The sequence below is a fragment of the Ascaphus truei genome, chromosome 3 (assembly GCF_040206685.1).
Source record: "Ascaphus truei isolate aAscTru1 chromosome 3, aAscTru1.hap1, whole genome shotgun sequence".
Lineage (NCBI taxonomy): Eukaryota > Metazoa > Chordata > Amphibia > Anura > Ascaphidae > Ascaphus > Ascaphus truei.
In genome coordinates this window covers 352,963,607-352,987,694 of record NC_134485.1, presented here as the reverse complement: position 1 = coordinate 352,987,694, position 24,088 = coordinate 352,963,607, and the positions used below count along the sequence as shown (strand labels likewise).

The 24,088-nt window shown below is 44.4% G+C and overlaps 1 protein-coding gene across 1 annotated transcript in view; it reads right to left on the bottom strand.

Annotated features, from left to right (window-relative positions):
• The window catches only part of SETDB2 (SET domain bifurcated histone lysine methyltransferase 2), a 169,604-nt gene that overhangs the window by 1,611 nt on the left and 143,905 nt on the right, over positions 1 to 24,088 (bottom strand). Inside the window, exons 31-34 of the mRNA XM_075593180.1 lie at positions 18,198 to 18,248; positions 6,163 to 6,219; positions 5,749 to 5,796; positions 5,304 to 5,360 (exon numbers count right to left, since the gene is read on the bottom strand). Of these exons, the coding sequence (XP_075449295.1) occupies positions 5,304 to 5,360; positions 5,749 to 5,796; positions 6,163 to 6,219; positions 18,198 to 18,248 (213 nt within the window). The remainder of the gene's footprint in view (positions 1 to 5,303; positions 5,361 to 5,748; positions 5,797 to 6,162; positions 6,220 to 18,197; positions 18,249 to 24,088) is intronic.

Here is a 24,088-nt window from a genome sequence, read left to right as displayed (position 1 = left end):
TACTATGCACTCAAAAGTATATTTAAGTAAAAATCCCCGAAGAACAGGGCATTACTGGCCAATAATGCCCTGTTCTGAGGGGATTATTACTATTATAGGCTAAATGTAGGCTTTTTAAATAAATAATAAGACACTTTGTATAGTTATATAGATTTTTTTATTAAAATAAAATGGTAAATACATGAAACCACCTCTATATACACTTACACTGCAGCTATCTATATCCACACACTGCCGCCCCCTCTGTGTACACACACACACACGCACACACGCACACACAACACCTCTACAGACACACACAGCAGCTCAACACACACAAACTGCTGCTACACACACACACAACAGCACACCACACACAACACAGCACCTCTACACACACAAGCACACCACACACACACACACACACACACACACACACACACACACACACACACTGGAGCTCTAGACACACAACACAGTACCACCTCTACACTCACAACCCAGCACCTCTACACACACACAAACTCTGCTGCTACACACATATGCTACAACCATAAACACTGCTGCTGACACTGACACACACACGCACACACACACACACTGGAGCTCTATACACACACACACACATCGTAGCTCTATACACACACAAACTGCTGCTACACATACAACAGCACAACACACACACACTGCAGCCACGATCAAACATGCAGCCACTTACTAAACTTTGTACTCTCCCCCCCACCTCTTACACACAACACAGCACAACACAGCACCTCTACACACACCCCACAAACACACACACACACACACACATTGCACCTCTATACACAACACAGTACCTCTACACACACACACACACACACACACACACACACACACACACACACACACACACACTGCACCTCTATACACAGCAACTCTACACACAACACAGCACCTCTACACACACACAAACTGCTGCTACACATACAACAGCACAACACACACACACTGCAGCCACAAGCAAACATGCAGCCATTTACTAAACGTTGTACTCTCCCCCCCACCTCTTACACACAACACAGCACCTCTACACACACCCCACAAACACACACACACACACATTGCACCTCTATACACAACACAGCACCTACACACACACACACACACACACACACACACACACACTGCACCTCTATACACAGCAACTCTACACACAACACAGCACCTCTACACAAACACATGCTACACCCATAAACACTGCTGCTGACACTGACACACACACAGCACCTCAACACAGATATACAACACAACAGCACAGAACACACTACCTGCTGCTGACACACTCACACACAAACTGCAGCCACAAAGAAACTGCAGGCAGCCACTTACTTCTTTGCAGACCCCCCCCCCCTCCCCTCCCCAATTCAACTGAATCTGCTCAGAAAATCTAGTCAGCTCGGGAGGGGGAGGAGTCAACCCGTGGCTGATAAGTCCTGACCAATCCCCTGCCCTGTCTTAGAGCTGTTACTTCATTCAGACGAATCCCCTGCCCTGTCTCAGCAATTCATGTTCAGTAGTAAAAGAGTCCTCAAAGGCACTAAACCTTGAAGAGCAGTAATGTATGCAGTAAAGTCCCAATGAATAAAATAGAGTGGAACTTGCGATGAAGTGCACAAATTATGCTTTAATTCCAACGCGTTTCATCAGAACAACTGACTTCATCAGGGGTAATAATATAATATTCAGAGGCAGTATATAACCCCCGCGGGCCCCTGTGATTGGACCAGTGGGAAAGAATAAACTGGCTAATCGAAACGGAGCTATCGCAGCTGATCTTAATAGAACATAAATAACACAGATATTTATACAATAAAGTTAAAATCAACATATTCACCACAATTTTAATTAATAAAAATGGGAATGAGAAAAAGAACAATCATAATACTTCATATTAAAAAAGAGAAATAAAAATGTCTCTAAAAATGAAAGAGAATAGTTAATAGCAGAATCTGCAAAAAAAGACAACCTAATTCAAACATAGAAGAATATCATGAAAATCAAACAGACAAAAAAAACTTATAATATAAAGAATTAGTACCTAATATGGCGGACAAATAATGGAAATAAATAATGGAGAGAGTAAATTACACAGGAGATGAGTAAAACAAACAAGCATTAAAAATATAAATATGATTCATATTGAGGTGGAAACAATGAAAAAATAAAAATGTATAAAATGAATTAACTTGGGAGAAAGGTTGAGCATAAAATGCATGGCTCATTCATATAATGACCAAACATCGATCTCCTCATTAAGACCCAGAGGAGCCAAAGCTTGCATTTTATATATCCATAGGCTTTCTTGTTTGGACAGAGATTTAACCCTGTCACCTCCTTGTCTGCCAATTGGGACAATATGGATACCTACAATTGTGTGAAAAAGAAAGTACAGCTTCTTTGAATTCTATGGTTTTACATATCAGGACATAATAACAATCATCTGTTCATTAGCAGGTCTTAAAATTAGGTAAATACAACCTCAGATGAACAACAACACATGACATATTACACTGTGTCATGATTTATTTAACAAAAATAAAGCCAAAATGGAGAAGCCATGTGTGAAAAACGAAGTATACCTTATGATTCAATAGCTTGTAGAACCACCTTTAGAAGCAATAACTTGAAGTAATCGTTTTCTGTATGACTCTATTAGTCTCTCACATCGTTGTGGAGGAATTTTGTCCCACTCTTCTTTACAACGTTGCTTCAGCTCATTGAGGTTTGTGGGCATTTGTTTATGCACAGCTCTCCTTTGCCACAGCATTTCAATCGGGTTGAGGTCTGGACTTTGACTGGGACATTGCAACACCTTGATTCTTTTCTTTTTCAGCCATTCTGTTGTAGATTTGCTGGTGTGCTTGGGATCATTGTCCTGTTGCACGACCCAATTTCGGACAAGCTTTAGCTGTCGGACAGATGGCCTCACATTTGACTCTAGAATACTTTGGTATACAGAGGAGTTCATGGTCAACTCAATGACTGCAAGGTTCCCAGGTCCTGTGGCTGCAAAACAAGTCCAAATCATCACACCTCCACCACCGTGCTTGACAGTTGGTATGAGGTGTTTGCGCTGATATGCTGTTTTTGGTTTTTGCCAAACGTCGTGCTGTGCATTATAGCTAAACATCTCCACTTTGGTCTCGTCTGTCCAAAGGACATTGTTCCAGAAGTCTTGTGATTTGTTCAGATGCAACTTTGCAAACCTAAGCCGTGCTGCCGTGTTCTTTTTAGAGAGAAGAGGCTTTCTCCTGGCAACCCTTCCAAACAAACCATACTTGTTCAGTCTTTATCTAATTGTATTGTCATGAACTTTAACATTTAACATGTTAACTGAGGCCTGTAGGGTCTGAGATGTAACTCTTGTTTTTTTTGCAATTTCTCTGAGCATTGCACAGTCTGACCTTGGGGTGAATTTGCTGGGAAGTCCACTCCTGGGAAGATTGGCAACGAGAGAGTGGGGGGGAATAGGAAAAAGATGGGAATGGCACTCTCGCTTCAGCTTAGTGTACAAAAATAGATAACACAGGTGCAAAAGGGGAATAAAGGAATGGTTAAGGAATTGGAAAAAGCACACCCTTTTGAAAGCTCTCATTGTGTAGATTGATATGGTGATAAATTTAAAACCAATTTTAATGATATTAAAGTAAAAAATAAATATCAAAGCAAATATGTCGCTAAGGTGTACACACACATAAAAAAAAACCGCTATATACACTAATAACTGAAACTGAGAATTTGCAGGGGGGGGGGGCGCGCGGGCTGTTACAGAGGCCCCGCGCTCTTCCCCCAGGCATTTACTATAATGCCGGGGGAAGCATGAGGCCTCTGTAACCTCACTTACCTACTGGCAGCCGGGTCTTCGGCGACGCGTCGCCACGGCAACATGCGTCAAATGACGCAGTGGGGTCACGTGACCCGCAACATCATCTGAGCCGTGACTTCGGGGGCGCGAACGCTGCGGCTCCCAGGAAGGGGGCTGCAGCTGAAAAAGTTTGCGCAGCGCTGCTCTATGGGATACAACAGAAGGAAGATTGGTAAAATACATAGTATACGAACGTGTTAGATGCTACTCTAAAATTATAATTTTTGAAGTATCTATTTGTATTCCCATTGAGATATATATATCGCTTTATGTGTATTTTTGTTTCAACTGTTCACCCAACTCTTCTCTATGTGGAATATTATTCCATTCATATATATGTATATATAATTTAGGTACTGCAGTAAACATTATAACCCATAATAATGATTTAATTCCCCACAATGGGGTTACCCATATTGATATGTATACTGCGGATATATTCAAGATACAACAACTAGCAGTGATACTGTGTACCTTAGGTCATTTTGGAACAGTAAATTTCTTGTATGATTTAAATTATGACACATCAGCATACTTTATGGACAATAATTACTGATTTGAATCAACTTTGTGTATCTTTGTGACATGTTTATATGTGTCGTGCATTGCCGATTATACATCACCCTTTATGTAATAAGACTAGGTCCCTAAATAGATATATTTGCTTTTGGACAGATTTTGAGTGTTCTATGTATACATATACACTTTAGAATATTCTCCTTACATATATTTAACAAGTTATACAGTATATTTGTTTATTTGCACCAGTAATCTCCGATGTATTAATTCAGTTTTTATTTTCATTAATATTATTATTTTTAATATGTTTTTACACCTACATGACTTATGGTAAACACAGCATACACAACAGTTTCACATTTTTATTAATGGAATATATGAATATTTATATATGTACAGTCAGAATAGGATCATAGTACTACACAATATATATTTTTTATATACTTTTGCGTTCATAGTATACATTAGGACCATGTTACTTACAGTAGTAACGTTACCTATACAAAGGTGTTTGTGCCAAATACACCTGATACCATGTTTATTTCCGGTTCCACTGAGGTGTGTCTTAAGACTTATATCTTCATTGCTGTGAGATTTGTGTATATATACTGCACCAGTTCCCTTTATTTGTATCTTGACAAAGGTCCGCGACAGGAACACAACGTCGATCTCTGCACTGTAGTATTTTCTCACTACATCTTTTTTGCAAAGGCCACTAGAGTGCCGTTCTTCTGTTTTGGAGTTTGCGAGCCTAATTTGACACTGCCTGTGAATGCTTTGTTATATGTCATTGACATCAATCTTGTATTGCACTTTGTTACATTCATTAAATGGAAAAGGTACAGTATGTGACAAGTCAACATTACTCTTTCTGAGGAATTGGACTTCATTTGCTTACAAGCTGTAGATGTTCCCAGTGGTGGGTTTGCCAATAGAGTTTCATCCAATGATGGACCTATAATAAGGTTACATATAAATATATATATATCACTTTAAGGTGCAATAGTTGATGATATATGTGATGGTGTAATTTGTAGCAAAGTACTGTCTTATGAAGACATTGATAGACAGGTGAGGTGTTATAGTATGTGATAATTACAGAAATATTAAGTGATGCTTATTTGAACTAACATGTACTTCATACTTACAGAACATTTCATACAAAGTTACATATACCGTAATTCAATAGCATGAGTAATCTGTTCATATGTGTGACTTATCTATTGCTAAGTATTTATAGTTGTCATTCACAAACTTTGTTACATCTATATTATTCTCAAAGTATGTGATTAATGAACAATATTGTGAATTACATTTGGACACGTAACATATTTTTGTCTAACCTGGTGAAGACTGTCTCAGTGGGCTTGATGCAGCACGCACGGGTGAACCTGTAATAAGGTGACATGATACAACATACAGGATTACTGTTGGTTTCACAGATTGACATATACTTTCAGATAAGTACAGACATTGACATCTGGAGTGGTAATATTGTACTATGATGTGTTGAAAAGTGTTTGTTATGTTCTTTATAGTTACATGTACTGATATGTTACATTACATGTTGACAACAGTTATAGGTACAATAAGTTAAAGTTCTAAAAAAATATAGTTTAGTTTGAATTGTTGGTTGTTACAGCTCAAATGTTATGTCAGTCACACGCTGTATTCTACATGTATATAATGGTTAAATGATGTGAATATTTAACAATAGTGTGTGTACAATTGTGAGATGTTACATATTAGTTGCCTACCTATTTGAGACCACCTGAGATGCAGAGTAGGCCGTAAATGTTGATGCCTGGATGGACCTACAAGAAGGTTACATACATTTTATTAATGAAAGGTTCACAATGCAATGGTATGTGTGATAATTGAACACATATATATATATATATATATATATATATATATATACAGTGTTCGACAAACCTATACATTTGCACGCCCCGGGCGAGTGGATTCAACATCGTGGCGAGCTCCTATTGGCCCAAGCAGCACACGTTTGGTACTAGGTGGCAAGTAGATTTTTTTGTTTGGCGAGTAGATTTTTTGGTGATTTGTCGACCACTGTATATGTATGTATATATATATATATATATATATATATATATAAGCAATACGATACCGTTTGGAAACGAAATCAGCAGGCAGCACTCCAGAATTCAACAAACAAGTGTATTGAAAAAATAAACACAAAACCAACGTTTCGGTCCACGAATGGGACCTTTGTCAAGGTGGTGTGTGTTTATTTTTTCAATACACTTGTTTGTTCAATTCTGGAGTGCTGCCTGCTGATTTCGTTTCCAAACGGTATCGTATTGCTTATTCTTCATTATAGGATCTGCACCCACACCAGTGACTATTATTACGGAGTGCTTTTTGTTCTTTTTCTATGTTATATATATATATATATATATATATATATATATATATATATATATATATATGTAGCCCTGTTTCCTTGTGAACACAGACCGCTACCATATGCTGTATAACCTGTAGCCTCACAGGGCCTAAGCTTCTGCCACGGAGAGCCTGGGGTACACGTAATATTAATGATACCTGATACTTGGTGCAGCGCCTCCACCTGCGATGGCTCCCGCCAGAGGGGGAGTGGTTCCTCGCAGGACAATATGTATAACAATACACACACACACACACAGCATATAACAACCGAATGACTTTACTTGTTGGCAAGAGCATAGATATATATATATATAATACGGGTGTCCCTCCCTAGAGGTGACACTACCTTCTGCGTCTCGCAGGACGCTATTCCCCTCCTTCACCGGGTGATCCCACCCCGTGTCCAATTCCCAAACACCGTATGTCCCCACCCTCCAGTGAGGTAAAGAATATATATGAGTGACTGCGCTGCCACTGTGTCCTGTGTAATGATGATATAGTTGGTGCACTTGTTGATTACCTGCCGGACACTCCAGTGCCCGGGCCTGCCACGGATCTTCACAAAGGGTCAGATGCGCGGTGACTTCCAGCAATAGGCGTCCGGGGCGATCCCACCCAGACGGACGGTAGCAACAACGGCAGGGTCTGAGCCCAGACCTCCTGCAGAACACACACTGTCTCTCACGCGATCACTTGGCACCACAATAAGGGAACCGGAACCTATCTAGGGCCAATCCCTATCTCTGCTGCACACTACTGGGGCTCAGGGCCTAACTGGGCCTGGGGCATAGGGCCTATGTAGGGGCTGATGGTCTCCCTACACCTGGAGCTCCGTCTCCTTCCTGCTCCCGCTCGCTCTGCCCAACGTGCGCGTCCCCTCCCCCTATCCACTCTCCTTCCCTCTCGGCCGATTGGTTCCCTCACTCCACATGTCCCCGCGGGGCTGCTGGGACTCGTAGTTCCCCCTCCTTCACCCAATGAGAGCTTCTCCTCCTTCGCAGGCTTTGCTGCCATACCTGCGCATGCGCAACCTCCTCCTCCACAACTTCTGCGCCTGTGCCACCTCCCAACAATGGCGGCGCCCTCAACGCGGAACCTCCGATAACCGGAGCGTTCCCTGCTCTGCTGTAGTACAACACATGCGCGCAAAGGAATCCCGGCTACCTCCTCTCCCCTGTGGATTCCAACACCCCCGCTTGGACGATACCTTTGAACTGGTACAACATTATATAATGAAAAATGCATAACACTCCAACATCCTCCAACACTCTAAATACGATTATACATTTCACTGAACATCACGATTACTGACTTTACTCGATTGTGAGCCCACTGCTGAGCCTCATAGTGGGGTGCCCCGAACTGACCATAGGTCATCCTCATTGGAGGTTGCCCATTTCTTTGACTTCATCTTAACTGTTCTTCGATCACTCCCTCGGGAGAATGACTATCCTGATCTTGAGGTTCAGCCTCTTCCCTTGAGGGGGTTACAGTCTCTATTTGATCATTACATGGCACAAAACAGGGACTCTGTGGGTTCAATGTAGATTTTTCCAGAGCCACCCCATTGGGCGTGTGCTCCCCGAGCTCTTTACCCATAGCTCCACCGGGAGATGCTCGCTGTTGAGGGCCCCTTTGAGAGGTTCCCTCTTGGGGGTCTTCTTGATGCCTTGTGTTGTCGATCGTAGAATCGTTTTCTCCTTGTGTCATATCACCATCCAATGAGGTTGTAGCCAATTCCACTTCCCCGTCCTCTACTTGTAGAATAGGGAGTAAGTGATTCCAGTGCCATATCTTCACCCGACCCTCCGAGTCTTTGATGCGATAGACTGGAAGACCGGGCATTTGCGACGCTACCTCATACACTCCTTCTCTCCACCGGTCAGCCAGCTTATGTTTCCCCGGCACTCCCAGATTGCCGAGTACGGCGTCTCCCGGCTGAATGTCTCTGTGTTTGATTTTGTGATCATAACGCCTCGTTTCCAGCGTTCAGTTTCTCTGTTGATCTTTCTGCTTGTTGGTAGGCTCGTTGTAGGTTCTCTTGTAACCTCTGCACGTATCTGAAGTGAGTGGCATTATGAACTCAGTCAGTGGATACTCGCAGACGTATGTCTACGGGCAGTCGGGCTTCCCTCCCAAACATCAGGAAGTATGGAGAAAATCCAGTAGAATCATGTCTAGTGCAGTTGTAAGCGTGCACTAGCGTTTCCACATGTTGGCTCCAATCAGCTTTCTTCCCTTGAGTCAACGTACCCAGCATGTCCAACAATGTGCGATTGAACCGTTCGGGCAGTGCATCTCCTTCTGGGTGGTAGGGAGTTGTGCGGGACTTATTAATGTGCAAGATTTTTAGTAATTCCTTTATCAATTTGCTCTCAAAGTCTCTACCCTGACCAGAGTGTAGTCGTTGAGGAAGCCCATAATGTATGAAATATTTTTCCCAGAGTACCTTGGCCACTGTGATGGCTTTCTGGTCTTTCGTCGGGAAGGCCTGTGCATATCTTGTGTAATGGTCAGTGATGACCAGCACATTACCGATGGCCCGGCTATCGGGTTTAATACATAGGAAATCCATGCATACTAGATCCATGGGCCCAGTGCTTTTCAAATGACCCATTGGGGCGGCCCGGGTGGGCAATGTCTTCCGTTGGATGCACCGAATACACCGTCGACAGTGATGCTCTACTGCTTCTCTCATCTTTGGCCAGAAGAACCGATCCCGTACCAATCCAAAAGTCTTATCGACACCCAGATGGCCATATTCATCATGTAGTGATCGCAACACTAGGTTTTGTAATATTCTAGGTAGTACTAGCTGTCTCCTATTCGGGTGATTATGGTACTGCACAACTCGGTATAGCAGATTGTCCCGTATTTCGAATTTATCGGCTTCTCGCATTAGTATGCCGCCCACATCGCCAGGGGCCTGTTTGAGGAGATCGGGGCGATTTTGTTGAATGGCATAGCGGATGGCTCCCGCTACCGGGTCACGTGCCTGTTATCGCACTTCCAGGCTATGATTTTGTCAGGGGTGACATGCATCCCACTGGGGTCCATATACGCTTCCGGGATGGCTTTTGACGCACACCCTAGGGAGTCGGCCACTCTTAACTCGGAGAAGGCCACCTGATCATTGACTATGGCCGCGTGCAACACAGAGCCCGCATTCCAGGTCCCGGGATTTTTTCCCATTGGTCGTCGTCGGGGGTTGCGGCCAGCCCCGGTCGTCTAGACAAGGCATCTGCTCCAACGTTCAAGGGACCTGGTTTATATTTCAAAGTGAATTTGTAGTTGAAGAGGGAGGCTAGACAGCGGTGCCCGGCCGCATCGAGTTTAGCAGAAGTCATGATATAGGTGAGCGGATTATTGTCTGTATGCACCGCGAACGTGACCCCATAAAGATAATCGTGAAGTTTGTCCATGATGGCCCATTTGAGGGCAAGGAACTCGAGCTTGTGCACGGGGTAATTTTGTTCACTGGCCGTCAGACTGCGGCTGATGTAGGCCACGGGTCGTAATCCTTCGGGATATTTTGATGCAACACCGCCCCTAATCCACCTAGGCTAGCGTCCACATGTAATATATACGGTTGTTCAGGGTTGGCATAGGCTAGTACTGGGGCCGCTGTAAAACTCTGCTTCAAGTCCCCAAAGGCTTGTTTGCATTCTGCGGTTCATTTGTCTCCGAAAGGTTGATGAGCAGGTACAGCCTTTCGTCCAGTGTTTTCGGGATAGATTTTGAGGAGGCAGTTGAGGGCTTTAGCCCGACGGGAATATCCTTCCACAAACCTGCGATAGTATCCGCAGAACCCCAAGAACGAGCGCAGCTCCCCCACGTTGGCGGGTCGGGGCCAGTTTACTACGGCTTCTATTTTAGCGGGATCAGTGGCAATTTCTTCCGCGGACACTATGTGTCCCACGTAGGTCACAGACATTCTGCAAAATCGACATTTGTCTAGGGAGAGCTTGAGCCCCTCTCAGGCTAACCCTTCAGGAGTCGAGATTCGTGTTCTTCCAGTGTCCTCCCGAAGACAATGATGTCATCCAAATACACTAGGCACTCTCGGGGGTTTAAGTCACCTAACGTCTTCTCCATTAGCCGTTGGAAAGTGGCGGGGGCCCCACATATACCTTGGGGCATGCGGGTGAATTGATAGAACCCTAGGGGACAAATGAACGCTGTTTTCTCCTGATCATCTGGGCTCATGGGTACTTGGTAGTACCCCGACCGCAGGTCCAACACACTGAACCATTTGCTTCCATGGAGAGCATTCAGGATCTCCTCTATGCGGGGAAGATTATACTGGTCTGGCACCGTCCGATTGTTCAGTGTCCTGTAATCCACACATAGCCTCACGTCCCATTCTTCTTTCTCACCACCACTATGGGCGAGGCATAAGGACTTCGTGACTCGGTGACGATCCCGGCTTCCTCCATCTCTTGTAGGACGGCCCGGACATCGTCTACATCTCTAGGGGCGAGCCGGCGGGAACGTTCTCTTAAGGGCTTCGTATCGTTCATCCGAATAGTGTGTTGGGTGCTGCGGCTGCACCCCACATCCATTTCCCCAGTAGAGAATACATCTCGCCGTTCTTCCAATTGAGCCCGCAGCCTCTCTTTCCACTCCTCGGGTAACCCCTCCGAGCCAAAGTCAAAGTCCAGTCTTGCGCCGGAGCATTCCACTCGGGTAGCCTTGACATGCACAACTTCACCCACGGAGCTGACGGGGTAAATTCTACCTATTCGTTGACCCGCGTCGATGTCCATGGGGAAGAGGCATAGATTCTGAACCATCACATAGATGCGGCAAGGAATGGCGGACGGCCAATCCTGGAATTCAGGTACTAGTCGGTATCCTCTGTGGGCATCTTCTTCCGCCGTACTTTCTAGGGAGAAGAGCTGTTCTGTGGCTACCCTTTCTGCGTAGGCGCACCAGGCAGGCATCCTCTGTATCTCCCCGGCAAGATTCTGGTTAGACCCGCTCGGCCACAGAAAAGCAGCCCATAATCTTCCAAGACTGGAGGTAGGGGGCTCGGTTGTGTCTGGACCAGCTGCAAATGGAGACTGGACATGGGTAATTCATGGGTTTCTTGCAGATAGGCCCGGATGACCGCTTGTACAATGTCTGCATTTTATTGCCCAGAATGATCGGGTATTTAGGCAGGTCTTTGGGTTCCGGGCATACCAGAGCATCTACATTCATGGGGTGAGTCTTCCCGGTGTTGAGCTGCTGAATTTCCAGGGACACCGTTACTATGCCATCAATGGGGTAATCTTCGTTGCTCAGCCCTCTTACTTTGATATGCTTGGCCGACTTCAGTGGCCGCTTCTGGAGGTGTTGATCATAGAAGCCTCAATAGATGATGGTCACTTGCGATCCTGTGTCCAACAGGGCGGAGAAATAGATGCCATCTACGAGCACCCGTATAAGGGCTACCGGCCCCACTCGGTTATTCTCATCCTTGGAACCTTCACCACTTCGGTTGGTACCGGGGTCATCTCCGCTTGCCGCATAGGCACCACACACCATAGCGTTAGGCGTGAACTTCTTGGGCGAGGGACTTCGGTCGCGGGATTCTCCCATCCGGCAATCATAGGATATATGACCCTTCTTCCCGCGATTTGTAGCAGGACAGATCCCTCGGCGGAGTGCGGCGATTGTAAGGAGGCGAAGTTCGGCCGACGTACTTCGGTCGCTCGTGGCCGGATTTGTCTGGAGGTTCTTCCTTTTTCTCACTACCCCCTTTGGGTTTGGGGTTGCCAGTGACTTTAGCTTTCTGGGGAGAATGGAGCATTAGATGTGCCTCATGTTCCTTGACTTGCTGCAATAGCTTGGTAAACGAAGGAGGGCTCCCGCGAGTGAGGTTATCGCTGATCATGTTTGCAATAGGGTGGTTGGGACTGGAGCCCCGCAGGTATTGCTTGCGGAGATACTCGTCCATTTGCGAGGCTGTTATATACTTGTGGTGAAGTAAGGGCCTCAACGCAATTTGCACTCGGTGGATGTAGGCAGATAAGTCTTCTCCATCTTTTTGGTTGATGGCAAAGTATTTGGCCCACAGGGCTCCATCATCCTCGGTCACGCCGCAGGCTTCGGTTAAGTATTCGACCATCATCCGAGAGGTCAGATCAGGATGCTGCTCTCTGTGAATACTAATCAGGGTGGATGCTGGGGGCCTCAAGCACTCCATGATACGTTGACGCTTCACGGCGTCGGTACAGGACCATTCTTCCATCACGCCCTGGGTGTGCTCCTTCCAGAGGTCTATCCCATTCTCTCCCGTCGGGACGGGTAGGGTCCCGGAGAAGGCCTTCAGTTTCCGGTAATTCTGAGAATGCGTGGCCAGGGTGAGGGCTTCCACTAGCGGTGGTAAAATGGGTGGAGCGGTTAACTGGCCTACCTTGTCAGTGAGTTTTTGTAACATTTCACTACACGATTCAGCCTCTTCAGAGATACTAGACCCTTGATAGCTAAATCCTGACCGACAACTGCCCGCTTCACTAGCCGGGTAGGGAGCGGAGGTGAGGGTTGGGCAGCCGTCACACGTTTCCTCCAGGGGGGGGGGGTCTCTGAGTGGGTAGACAAAGGGACTTCCGCCGGGGGGGGAGTTGGGAAGCTGCAGGGATTGAGGTACTGCGGGCTCAAGAACCACCAGATCTCGCCGGCAATCAACTAGCAATGTGTTCCACTTAGCATCTTTGTCTATGAGGACGTCTACCAGGCGAGCTTTGGCAAAACCAGGTAGTTGTCGTAAGGCCGTTTGCAATGTCTCTAGTGGTAAGGCCATTGGTACTTGGGTCACGGCCACCATGCGGTGGGCGTTTGCATTTGCTGCGCCCACTCGTGCACTTTTTGGCGCGAGGGGAGGGCCATGGTGGTGTATGTGTGTATGGGGGGCACCTCAGGGCTTAGATCTCAGCAGCGCCTCCAAATGCAGCCCTGTTTCCTTGTGAACACAGACCGCTACCATATGCTGTATAACCTGTAGGCTCACAGGGCCTAAGCTTCTGCCACGGAGAGCCTGTGGCACACGTAATACTAATGATACCTGATACTTGGTGCAGCGCCTCCACCTACGATGGCTCCCGCCAGAGGGGGAGTGGTTCCTCGCAGGACAATATGTATAACAATACACACACACACACAGCATATAACAACCGAATGACTTTACTTGTTGGCAAGAGCATAGATATATATATACGGGTGTACCTCCCTAGAGGTGACACTACCTTCTGCGTCTCGCAGGACGCTATTCCCCGCCTTCACCGGGTGATTCCACCCCATGTCCAATTCCCCAACACCTTATGTTCCCACCCTCCAGTGAGGTAAAGAATATATATGGGTGACTGCGCAGCCACTGTGTCCTGTGTAATGATGATATAGTTGGTGCACTTGTTGATTACCTGCCGGACACTCCAGTGCCCGGGCCTGCCACGGATCTTCACAAAGGGTCAGATGCGCGGTGACTTCCAGCAATAGGCGTCCGGGGCGATCCCACCCAGACGGACGGTAGCAACAACGGCAGGGTCCTAGCCCAGATCTCCTGCAGAACACACACTGTCTCTCACGCGATCACTTGGCAGCACAATAAGGGAACCGGAACCTATCTAGGGCCAATCCCTATCTCTGCTGCACACTACCGGGGCTCAGGGCCTAACTGGGCCTGGGGCATAGGGCCTATGTGGGGGCTGATGGCCTCCCTACACCTGGAGCTCAGTCTCCTTCCTCCTCCCGCTCGCTCTGCCCAACGTGCGCGCCCCCTCCCCTTATCCACTCTCCTTCCCTCTCGCCCGATTGGTCCCCTCACTCCACATGTCCCCGGGGGGCTGCTGGGACTCGTAGTTCCCCCTCCTTCACCCAATGAGAGCTGCTCCTCCTTCGCGGGCTTTGCGGCCACACCCGCGCATGCGCAACCTCCTCCACACCTTCTGCGCCTGCGCCAACTCCAAACAATGGCGGCGCCCTCAACGCGGAACCTCCGATAACCGGAGCGTTCCCTGCTCTGCTGTAGCACAACACATACATGCAAAGGAATCCCGGCTACATATATATATACAGTGTTCGACAAACCTATACATTTGCTCGCCCCGGGCGAGTGGATTTAACCCCCGGGCGAGTAAATATTGGCCCAAGCAGCACACGTTTGGTACTAGGTGGCGAGTAGATTTTTTTGTGTGGCGAGTAGATTTTTTGGTGATTTGTCAACCACTGTATATATACATATATATATGAAAAAGAAAAAAAAGAAACAGGCGCACACCTAGTGCATTAAAGTATAACAATTCGGTTTATGGAACAATAAAAACAGCCAAATTCCCACTCACAAGTGTACACGGTAAATAGGCAGGTATGAGATAGGCTCTCATTAGCCAATACAGCCGTCCGACTCAGCAATGGAAACCTTCTCCTGTGTGCTCTCCGTGTGGTCTCCTGCAACCGGAAATGACGTCCACCCGGTCGGGTGCCCCGCACAGGAAATCCCTCCGGGAACCAATACCTTCAGCTGCCTGCTTCTGGTCACTGCACCACCGGGGGAAGGAAGGATCCAAATCTCTGCTTTGCCTCTCAATGCCTGCAACAGTTCTCAGACCGCAATGAGGATCTCCGTGGGAAGATGACTCCTCTGTCTTAGCCACGCCCTACGCGTTTCGTCATCTATGATGACTTCATCAGGGGTTACCCATTGGATGTAACCCCACAGTATTTATAACAAGGATATTTGCATATACTAATAAAACAATTAAAAAGTTAATTACAAAAGTTCAACCAGTCTACTGCTTTATCTTAGCATAGTGCAAATCCCAATAGACTGGTTATGAGGACCACACTGTCTTTTCAAAAAATGTGATTGGATATATATGTGTATTTTACAATTTGCAGAAATATGCTCTATGCATTGGATATTATTCAAATTATTGCTTGATGTATTAATGCATAAACTTAATGTGCTATTAACAATGTTTGAGTAGTAATTAGTGATAGTGCTATTTTTATTTGCAACTTAAATATATTATAATTTTGATAACCTCTTATAATTATTTTAAAATTCGATTTAATTTGAACAGATGACTAAGTGACAATTAAGTTGTATAAGAAAGATTACGTCCAGGATTGGAGAAGCTATTACATATAGAATGAAACTACCAGTTTAACCCATTATACCATTAGCCGACAGTTTAGTTGCTAGGATATTACACGGACTGAAGTTCCACTTACCAAGTCTTAGTAATTAACCTGGTGTTATCCATTGGCAATTTACAAGTATATGGATTACAGTTGGAGTCATTGGTGCAGCAAAGGTTGTTGTTAAGCAAGGACAGAAGAACCCTCAGCATGAATTAATAATGTGTGTAATGAAAATAAATATTAATAGTGTATATAATAAAAAACATGTACTTAACCTATGTGATGTTAATAAAAATATCTATAATTATACCATGAAATGAACTGTGATGTATATATTAATATATAATATAATAAATGTGAATAATTATATATATGTGAATTAACGTGAATGAATGTTGAAATTACCTAACTAATCAAATAATGATTAGTTAGGTAATTTCAACATTCATTCACGTTAATTCACATATATATAATTATTCACATTTATTATATTATATATTAATATATACATCACAGTTCATTTCATGGTATAATTATAGATATTTTTATTAACACCACATAGGTTAAGTACATGTTTTTTATTATATACACTATTAATATTTATTTTCATTACACACATTATTAATTCATGCTGAGGGTTCTTCTGTCCTTGCTTAACAAAAACCTTTGCTGCACCAATGACTCCAACTGTAATCCATATACTTGTAAATTGCCAATGGATAACACCAGGTTAATTACTAAGACTTGGTAAGTGGAACTTCAGTCCGTGTAATATCCTAGCAACTAAACTGTCGGCTAATGGTATAATGGGTTAAACTGGTAGTTTCATTCTATATGTAATAGCTTCTCCAATCCTGGACGTAATCTTTCTTATACAACTTAATTGTCACTTAGTCATCTGTTCAAATTAAATCGAATTTTAAAATAATTATAAGAGGTTATCTAAATTATAATATATTTAAGTTGCAAACAAAAATAGCACTATCACTAATTACTACTCAAACATTGTTAATAGCACATTAAGTTTATGCATTAATACATCAAGCAATAATTTGAATAATATCCAATGCATAGAGCATATTTCTGCAAATTGTAAAATACACATATATATCCAATCACATTTTTTGAAAAGACAGTGTGGTCCTCATAACCAGTCTATTGGGATTTGCACTATGCTAAGATAAAGCAGTAGACTGGTTGAACTTTTGTAATTAACTTTTTAATTGTTTTATTAGTATATGCAAATATCCTTGTTATAAATACTGTGGGGTTACATCCAATGGGTAACCCCTGATGAAGTCATCATAGATGACGAAACGCGTAGGGCGTGGCTAAGACAGAGGAGTCATCTTCCCACGGAGATCCTCATTGCGGTCTGAGAACTGTTGCAGGCATTGAGAGGCAAAGCAGAGATTTGGATCCTTCCTTCCCCCAGTGGTGCAGTGACCAGAAGCAGGCAGCTGAAGGTATTAGTTCCCGGAGGGATTTCCTGTGCGGGGCACCCGACCGGGTGGACGTCATTTCCGGTTGCAGGAGACCACACGGAGAGCACACAGGAGAAGGTTTCCATTGCTGAGTCGGACGGCTGTATTGGCTAATGAGAGCCTATCTCATACCTGCCTATTTACCGTGTACACTTGTGAGTGGGAATTTGGCTGTTTTTATTGTTCCATAAACCGAATTGTTATACTTTAATGCACTAGGTGTGCGCCTGTTTCTTTCTTTTCTTTTTCATAGGTATCAACAGGGAGTAGTGATCCCTTCTTAACGGGCCGCCTAATACCTGGATGCATTTATTTGGAACAGGACTCTGTGTTTTTTTAAAGGTTTTTTATGGATTTTTTCCAATATTTTTACCTATTTAAAAAAAATTATTTTTACATTTTTAACTATTAAAGTATTAGCACATTGGTATATTTTTTAAAAATATACATTTTTTATTGTTATACCTTAAGATAACATAGGTTTTTTACATTTATTACCCATCTCTGCCACCCCATTGATTGTACTTCACAGTTAGGTAGACTTTATCACAGTTGGTAGGATACAATAGAGGCGCTACTTTGGATTTTTTGTTTTGTTTGATACATATATATATATACATATACATATATATACACATATACATATATACATACATATATATATACATACATATATATATATATATATGTATATATACACACACATACACACACACACATTAATATAAACATATGAATTTAAGTTTATCCTTTCATTAACATGTACTTACCTGGTTCTTCATCTGACATTGGTCGACCCGTGTCTCTCAGGTTTGGTATGCCTACAATTAATTCAGAGTTCATTATTTCATAGGCGGTGTATAATACATTCAATGCTGGTTCTCCACCCGTTCCTCTGGCATTCCTATGTTCCAATGCCATTTTTTCTTTCAATTTCCCTTTGATGTCTGCATATCTTTTCTTGCAGTTAGCCACGGTATGTGACATTGTGCCAACGCTGATAACAGCATCATTAATGCTTTTCCATTTTTAATTTTTTTTATTTTTTTAATGACCAAGGACGTTTTTGGTTGCTACCTACTGAAAATAATGTGGTAACAAGTTACTATTTCATTTCAAAACAATATTTTCGTCAGCAGAAAATGTAAGGCTAAGTAGCCACTGCTTATCAGCTGCTTCACTGCCATGTGCAGGTTGGGGAGCCTGTAACATTAGCTCTCCTGGGCCTTGCTGCTGTGCCGTCTCCCTCACTGCTCCTCCATCGGCCCTCTGACCTCTCCCTCTTTCCTCTCCCCTCATTCCCCCTCTATCCCCAGCCTCCTACCCTGGCTTCTTCCTACACTCACCTGGGTACCAGCCCTGCTCTCATCCCCACTGTCCTTCGCTCCTATGTGTGCCTCACACTCCCACTACCAGTACCACCACTCCTCACTCCTCCTCTGCCCACCATCACTCCTCACAGTTCCTCCACTCCTCCCCCCTCTTCCGCCCACCATCACACCTCACACTCCCTCGGCCTCACACTCGTACCAGTCTCTCCTCCATCTTTCACTCTCACACAGTACAGAACAAATATGAATGCACAAACAAAAGACAAACAAGTTCAAAATTACAGAAAAATATGCACACACAAGCACCCACACAGACAGGCAACAAATATAACAGGACCACTCAATCAGATATCAGTACAAGTCAATCAAACCTCCAACTCCCTGTAGCCAATTTGTTCTCTCTATCCCCCTAGAGCAATTGTAATTTGTATGAAGAAATCAGAGGTTTATATAGTGTGCCGCATAGGAAAGTCCACCATTTTAGAACAATTACACGACGTTTCCGCCATTTTAACGCCAACTCAACCATTATGGCAATAAATATCTACAATTTTCTTGGCACAACACGCGTTTTTTTCAGATTGTACAACCATTGCTGGATACCGACTTATTTTTGTGCTATTAACAAGCGTTTCAAAAACGCAATTTTTATAAAGCTTGATGTATCCGGGGCCATTGAAGGTTAGAAAGCTGCAAGGCAGAGAGGCCCGTGAAGAGAGGGTTCCATTAGTCCAGATGGGAGAGAATGAAGGCATTAATTAATATTTCAGTAGTAGAGACATGAAGAAAATTTTATATTAACGCAATGTTACAATTAAAGAAGTGGCAACATTTAGTAATAGCATTAAATTACGTTGAGAACAACAATATGATGCTTAAACAACAGACTTAAATGCATACAGTAGTAGTGTTAATAACTGAAATAGAAAGGGACACAATAGGACTTTATTGGATTATGAGCATCTCAGTCTTTGACATATTAGTTTAACATCAGAAAATAAATACAGAGCCTTGAGGTGCGCAAACAAATTGGCCAGCAGAGAAAGAAGGAGTTAGAAATAGATACACTAAAGGAATGAGAACAATAGAAAGAAAACCAGGAGAGTGCTTTGTCATGAACACCAAGGGAGTGAAATGTGTGAAGGAGACGGGGGCGGTCAACAGTATTAAAGGCTTCACAAGTGTCAAGTAGAATAAGAAGGGAGGGATGTCCTTTGGATTTAGCAATGTGGAGGTTGTTTGCTACTTTGGTGAATGCTGTTTCAGTAGTGAGCAGTGTGAAAACCTGGTTACAGTAGGTCTAGGAGAGGGCAGGACCTTAGGAAAGAAAGAATGCAGAAAAATACAAGATGTTCCAGAAATTTAGAGGCAAAGGCAGGAAAAAGAGAGGTCAATAGTTATATTAGTTAGTGGGGTCAAGAGTCTAATTCTTGAGGATTGGTCTTGCAATAGGATGTTTAAAGGGAGAAGGAAAGGCACCAGAGTTGAGGATGAGTTGAAAATGTGAGTAAGTGCAGAGAGGTGGTCAGAGTTCTGAGGAGGTGTGAAGGAATGGGATCAAGCTGGCAGATAGTAGAGGAAGAGGAGAAAATGAACTGAGATACTTCCTTCTGTCTTACAGGGGTGAAAGCATTTTGAGTAGATGAAGGAGGATTCATGTGAATGGGTGCAGAGGAGAGGAAGGCACAGAGGTAAGTTGTAACAGGACAGGAGGGTTTTGAAGGGGATGGAATCTGAAAGAGTGCGACATTTCATCCACAGCTGCTCCGAGAAACGGGTGTGTAAATGGGATTTATGTTATTCAGCATCTTTATAGATTTAATTTTGTTATAATTTGAGTGAACTGTTGAATTGGTAGAAGGATGGTGGCATGTGAGAAAAACACATTTAAAAACAAATGATTTGTAGGAAAGTGAATTGTTTATAGCACATTTTGGGTACAAAATAGACCCCATCACGGTTATAGGCTTTGTGCCCATTCTTTTTTGATAAGTAATTTCCAAGGATGAGAATATGTTATTGTTTCATTGTATTATTGCTAGCCATGCATAGGTTAATCTGTAGATGAAGAAATGACTATATGAATCTGTTTTTAAGAAGATGCGTCAGAACGAACAAACAAATATCATTAGAGGCAACAAATACAGTATATCTGAAGTCTATTCATGTATTATTTTGCCTCTACAAGAATAAAGTAGAAAGTGCTAAGAAATCTATGTCTGGCATTTTATTTCTACTGAAAGGAAACACAAAGATCTATATAACAAAAAAAAAGGATTTTTTTTCGTCTCCTCAATTATCTTCCGAATAGTTATTTTTTTTCTGGCGATCCAGCATCGAATCTGAGACATACATCACTTACAGTAGGGGAGGAGGGATTGAGGATGTGCCCCTGGTTAAAGGGGTGAGTCTCGAATCTCCTTTCTCAACAAGGTTATAAGTATGTGGTTTTGATCAAAGAACCAGAAAATAAAAGAAAGATCAAAGAACAAACAGCAATGAAAGATCAAGAAGAAAACACACAGTTTATTGTTCAGCCAAGAAACAACAGCAAAGAAAATATCTTTTTTCAAACAGCAAAGATCAAGTAATCTTCCAGACGGACCCAGAGTTTTTTGTTTGTCTGGAAAGAAACCAAGACTGGAAGACGAGAGATACTCTTAATTATACTCTTATTATTTAAAAAACCTGCTAGGAATATATATTGGCCTTCTTTATCTTCAACTATTCAAACTTTCTGGAAAGGTACATTATTATTGAACAGGACTGCAGCTCCCCTTTTCTTGACCGGAGAGGAGGCTAAGTAAGTCGGTGAGTACTGTTTATGAAAAAAAAAAAGGTTTGTGTCAATTACCATAATGTGTTTCTTGTAAAATAATAATATCGGCCCTTTCCTTTTTATAGTTAGACGTAGCCATACGTCTATTATGGGGACTATTTAAACCATTCACGTTGCGTGATATTATCTTAAGTGGAGTCATGATCAAATTATTTTAAAACAAAAAGTACCAGAACTATTGGTGGTGTACTGAAGCTCCTTCTGCATGAAGAGCTGTAAGCCGTTGTGGGGCTAAGTGTACGGGCCCCTGGCATATAGAATCTTGTGGACTTCCGCGTTGAATGGGACACAAAAGAAAAGACAGAGGGAGAAAAGTAAAGCAAAACCCTGACAAACGGTAAACAAAAATTTAAACGACAACCAAAAAAAGACCTGGGTTCCAGGGGGGGCCCAGAACTGAACATGTCACAGTATTATTCCACATTACCCACAACCACAAAAATGTGGTGAGGGTATGGTGTAGCAATGGGAGACAAATTCCCAAGTCAGACTAGCCGCAGCATGGGGGGGAGGGGGAGGCGGGGCCTTGTGGGTAACCTTAGTTATTGCCCTAGACTCACTAGTGAGGTAGCATGTTATTGGCTGTGGTCCCAAGACCCCTGTGACTTCCAAAGGATTAATGGTCATACACCCATAGTTATTACATTATATATGCTTGTAATTTATAAAAACATCTTGACATAAAATGCAACATTATACATTCATATCTGGTACAATGTTTATTACTTGTTACTAAGACCATAACGTCATCCTGTAACTTCCTATATCGAACATTAGGACAATATAACAGGATAACTTATTCTAAATCTCTAGAAAGGAACACATAATAATATATCTTATAAAAGGGAGTCATTTTGTGGTTCCTCCCTGTAATAATAGACAGTCTTCTCCAAGAAAGGCCAACCCTCCCCATGGGAGACCTATCAGCTGGGGCCCCCGAGACAGTGGCCTACTAAAACTAGATCTTGAGGAATGTATTTTCAAATAGGCTCCTAGCCCTGCCAAGCTTCTGACCGGGGTTGCCAGTAAGTTTAAAAGGAGAAGTAACAGAGATCTGTCTATATGGGTGCAGTACTTGCCAATCTCCTGCAATAACTGCACAAACCGGTTGTTTCTCCGATTCAGGAACTGGTTGGGGTGTCTCAGGGGTCACAGCTGCAATTTGTGACCCTCAAAATCAATCGAGTTGTGGTTACTCACAGCCATCAGAACGGCCTCCTGGGATTGGTAGTAGTGGAAGTGGACTATGATGCTCTCACTATCTCGTCACCAGAGCCTTCGGTTTCAGAGCTCTGTTGGCCCTATTGAGTAGGAGTTTTTCTGTGGTGAGTTCCGGGCACAATTGCTGGAATAGGCCAAGCAGATATGTGGGCAGGTCCTCAACCGGTATGTTTCACTGTTTTCTTGTTTCTCTAGGACAAGCATGTCAAACTCGCGGGCCGCGGGCCGCATGCGGCCCACAACGAGTATCTGTGCGGCCCAGCCAATGTGTCCCGGTTACGGCGGCAGTGAGGAGGATGCGGCAGCTGGTAAGTATTCTCTGTGTGAGTGAATGCTGCCAGGGGATTGGATGAAGGGCCGCATGGGTTTGAATGAAGGAGGCAGAACTTAGAATGCCGGCCGGGATGCAGGGGATTGGTCGCAGGCAGGTCAGATGAAGCCGGGGCGGGGCTTCCGCTTTGTGCAGAGCACACGGTGAGTGTGTCTCTGCCTTCCCGCTCCTCTGTCTGCTGTCCCCCGCCGGGCGGGCAGCCACAGGGACCGGGGGCAGAGGCGCTCACCCCCCTTGCCGCTGACCCCCTTTGGCGCTGACCCCCCTTGCCGCTCACCCCCTTTGGCGTTGATCCCCCTTGCCGCTCACCCCCTTTGGCGCTCACCCCCCTTGCTGCTCACCCCCTTTCTGCTCACCCCTTGGCGCCCCCCCTTGCACCCTTGGCGCTCCCTTTGCCCCCGGTCCGCATGTTGCGGAAGATGGGCGTGGGGGCGGGCAGTGGTGGTGCGCGATCGCGAGGCTCAAAAAGCAGGCCTTTCTTCTGTCCCCCGCCCCCCCCCCCATCCATCCGTCGCTGTTTTCCACTTTGTGTGTGTGGGGGGGAGTGTGTGTGTATGTGTGAGGGGGAGTGTGTGTGTGTTGGGGGGGAGGGAGTGTGTGTGTATGGGGGGGGAGGGAGTGTGTGTGTATGTGTGAGGGGGAGTATGTGTGGGGGGGAGGGAGTGTGTGTGTGTGTATGGGGGGGGAGTGTGTGTGTGTGTGTGTATGGGGGGGGAGTGTGTGTATGTGGGGGGGGAGTGTGTGTGTATGTGGGGGGGAGTGTGTGTGTGTATGTGGGGGGGGAGTGTGTGTGTATGTGGGGGGGGGGAGTGTGTGTGTGTATGTGGGGGGGAGTGTGTGTGTATGTGGGGAAGGAGTGCGTGTGTGTATGTGGGGGGGAGTGCGTGTGTGTATGTGGGGGGGGAGTGTGTGTATGTGGGGGGGGGAGTGTGTGCATGT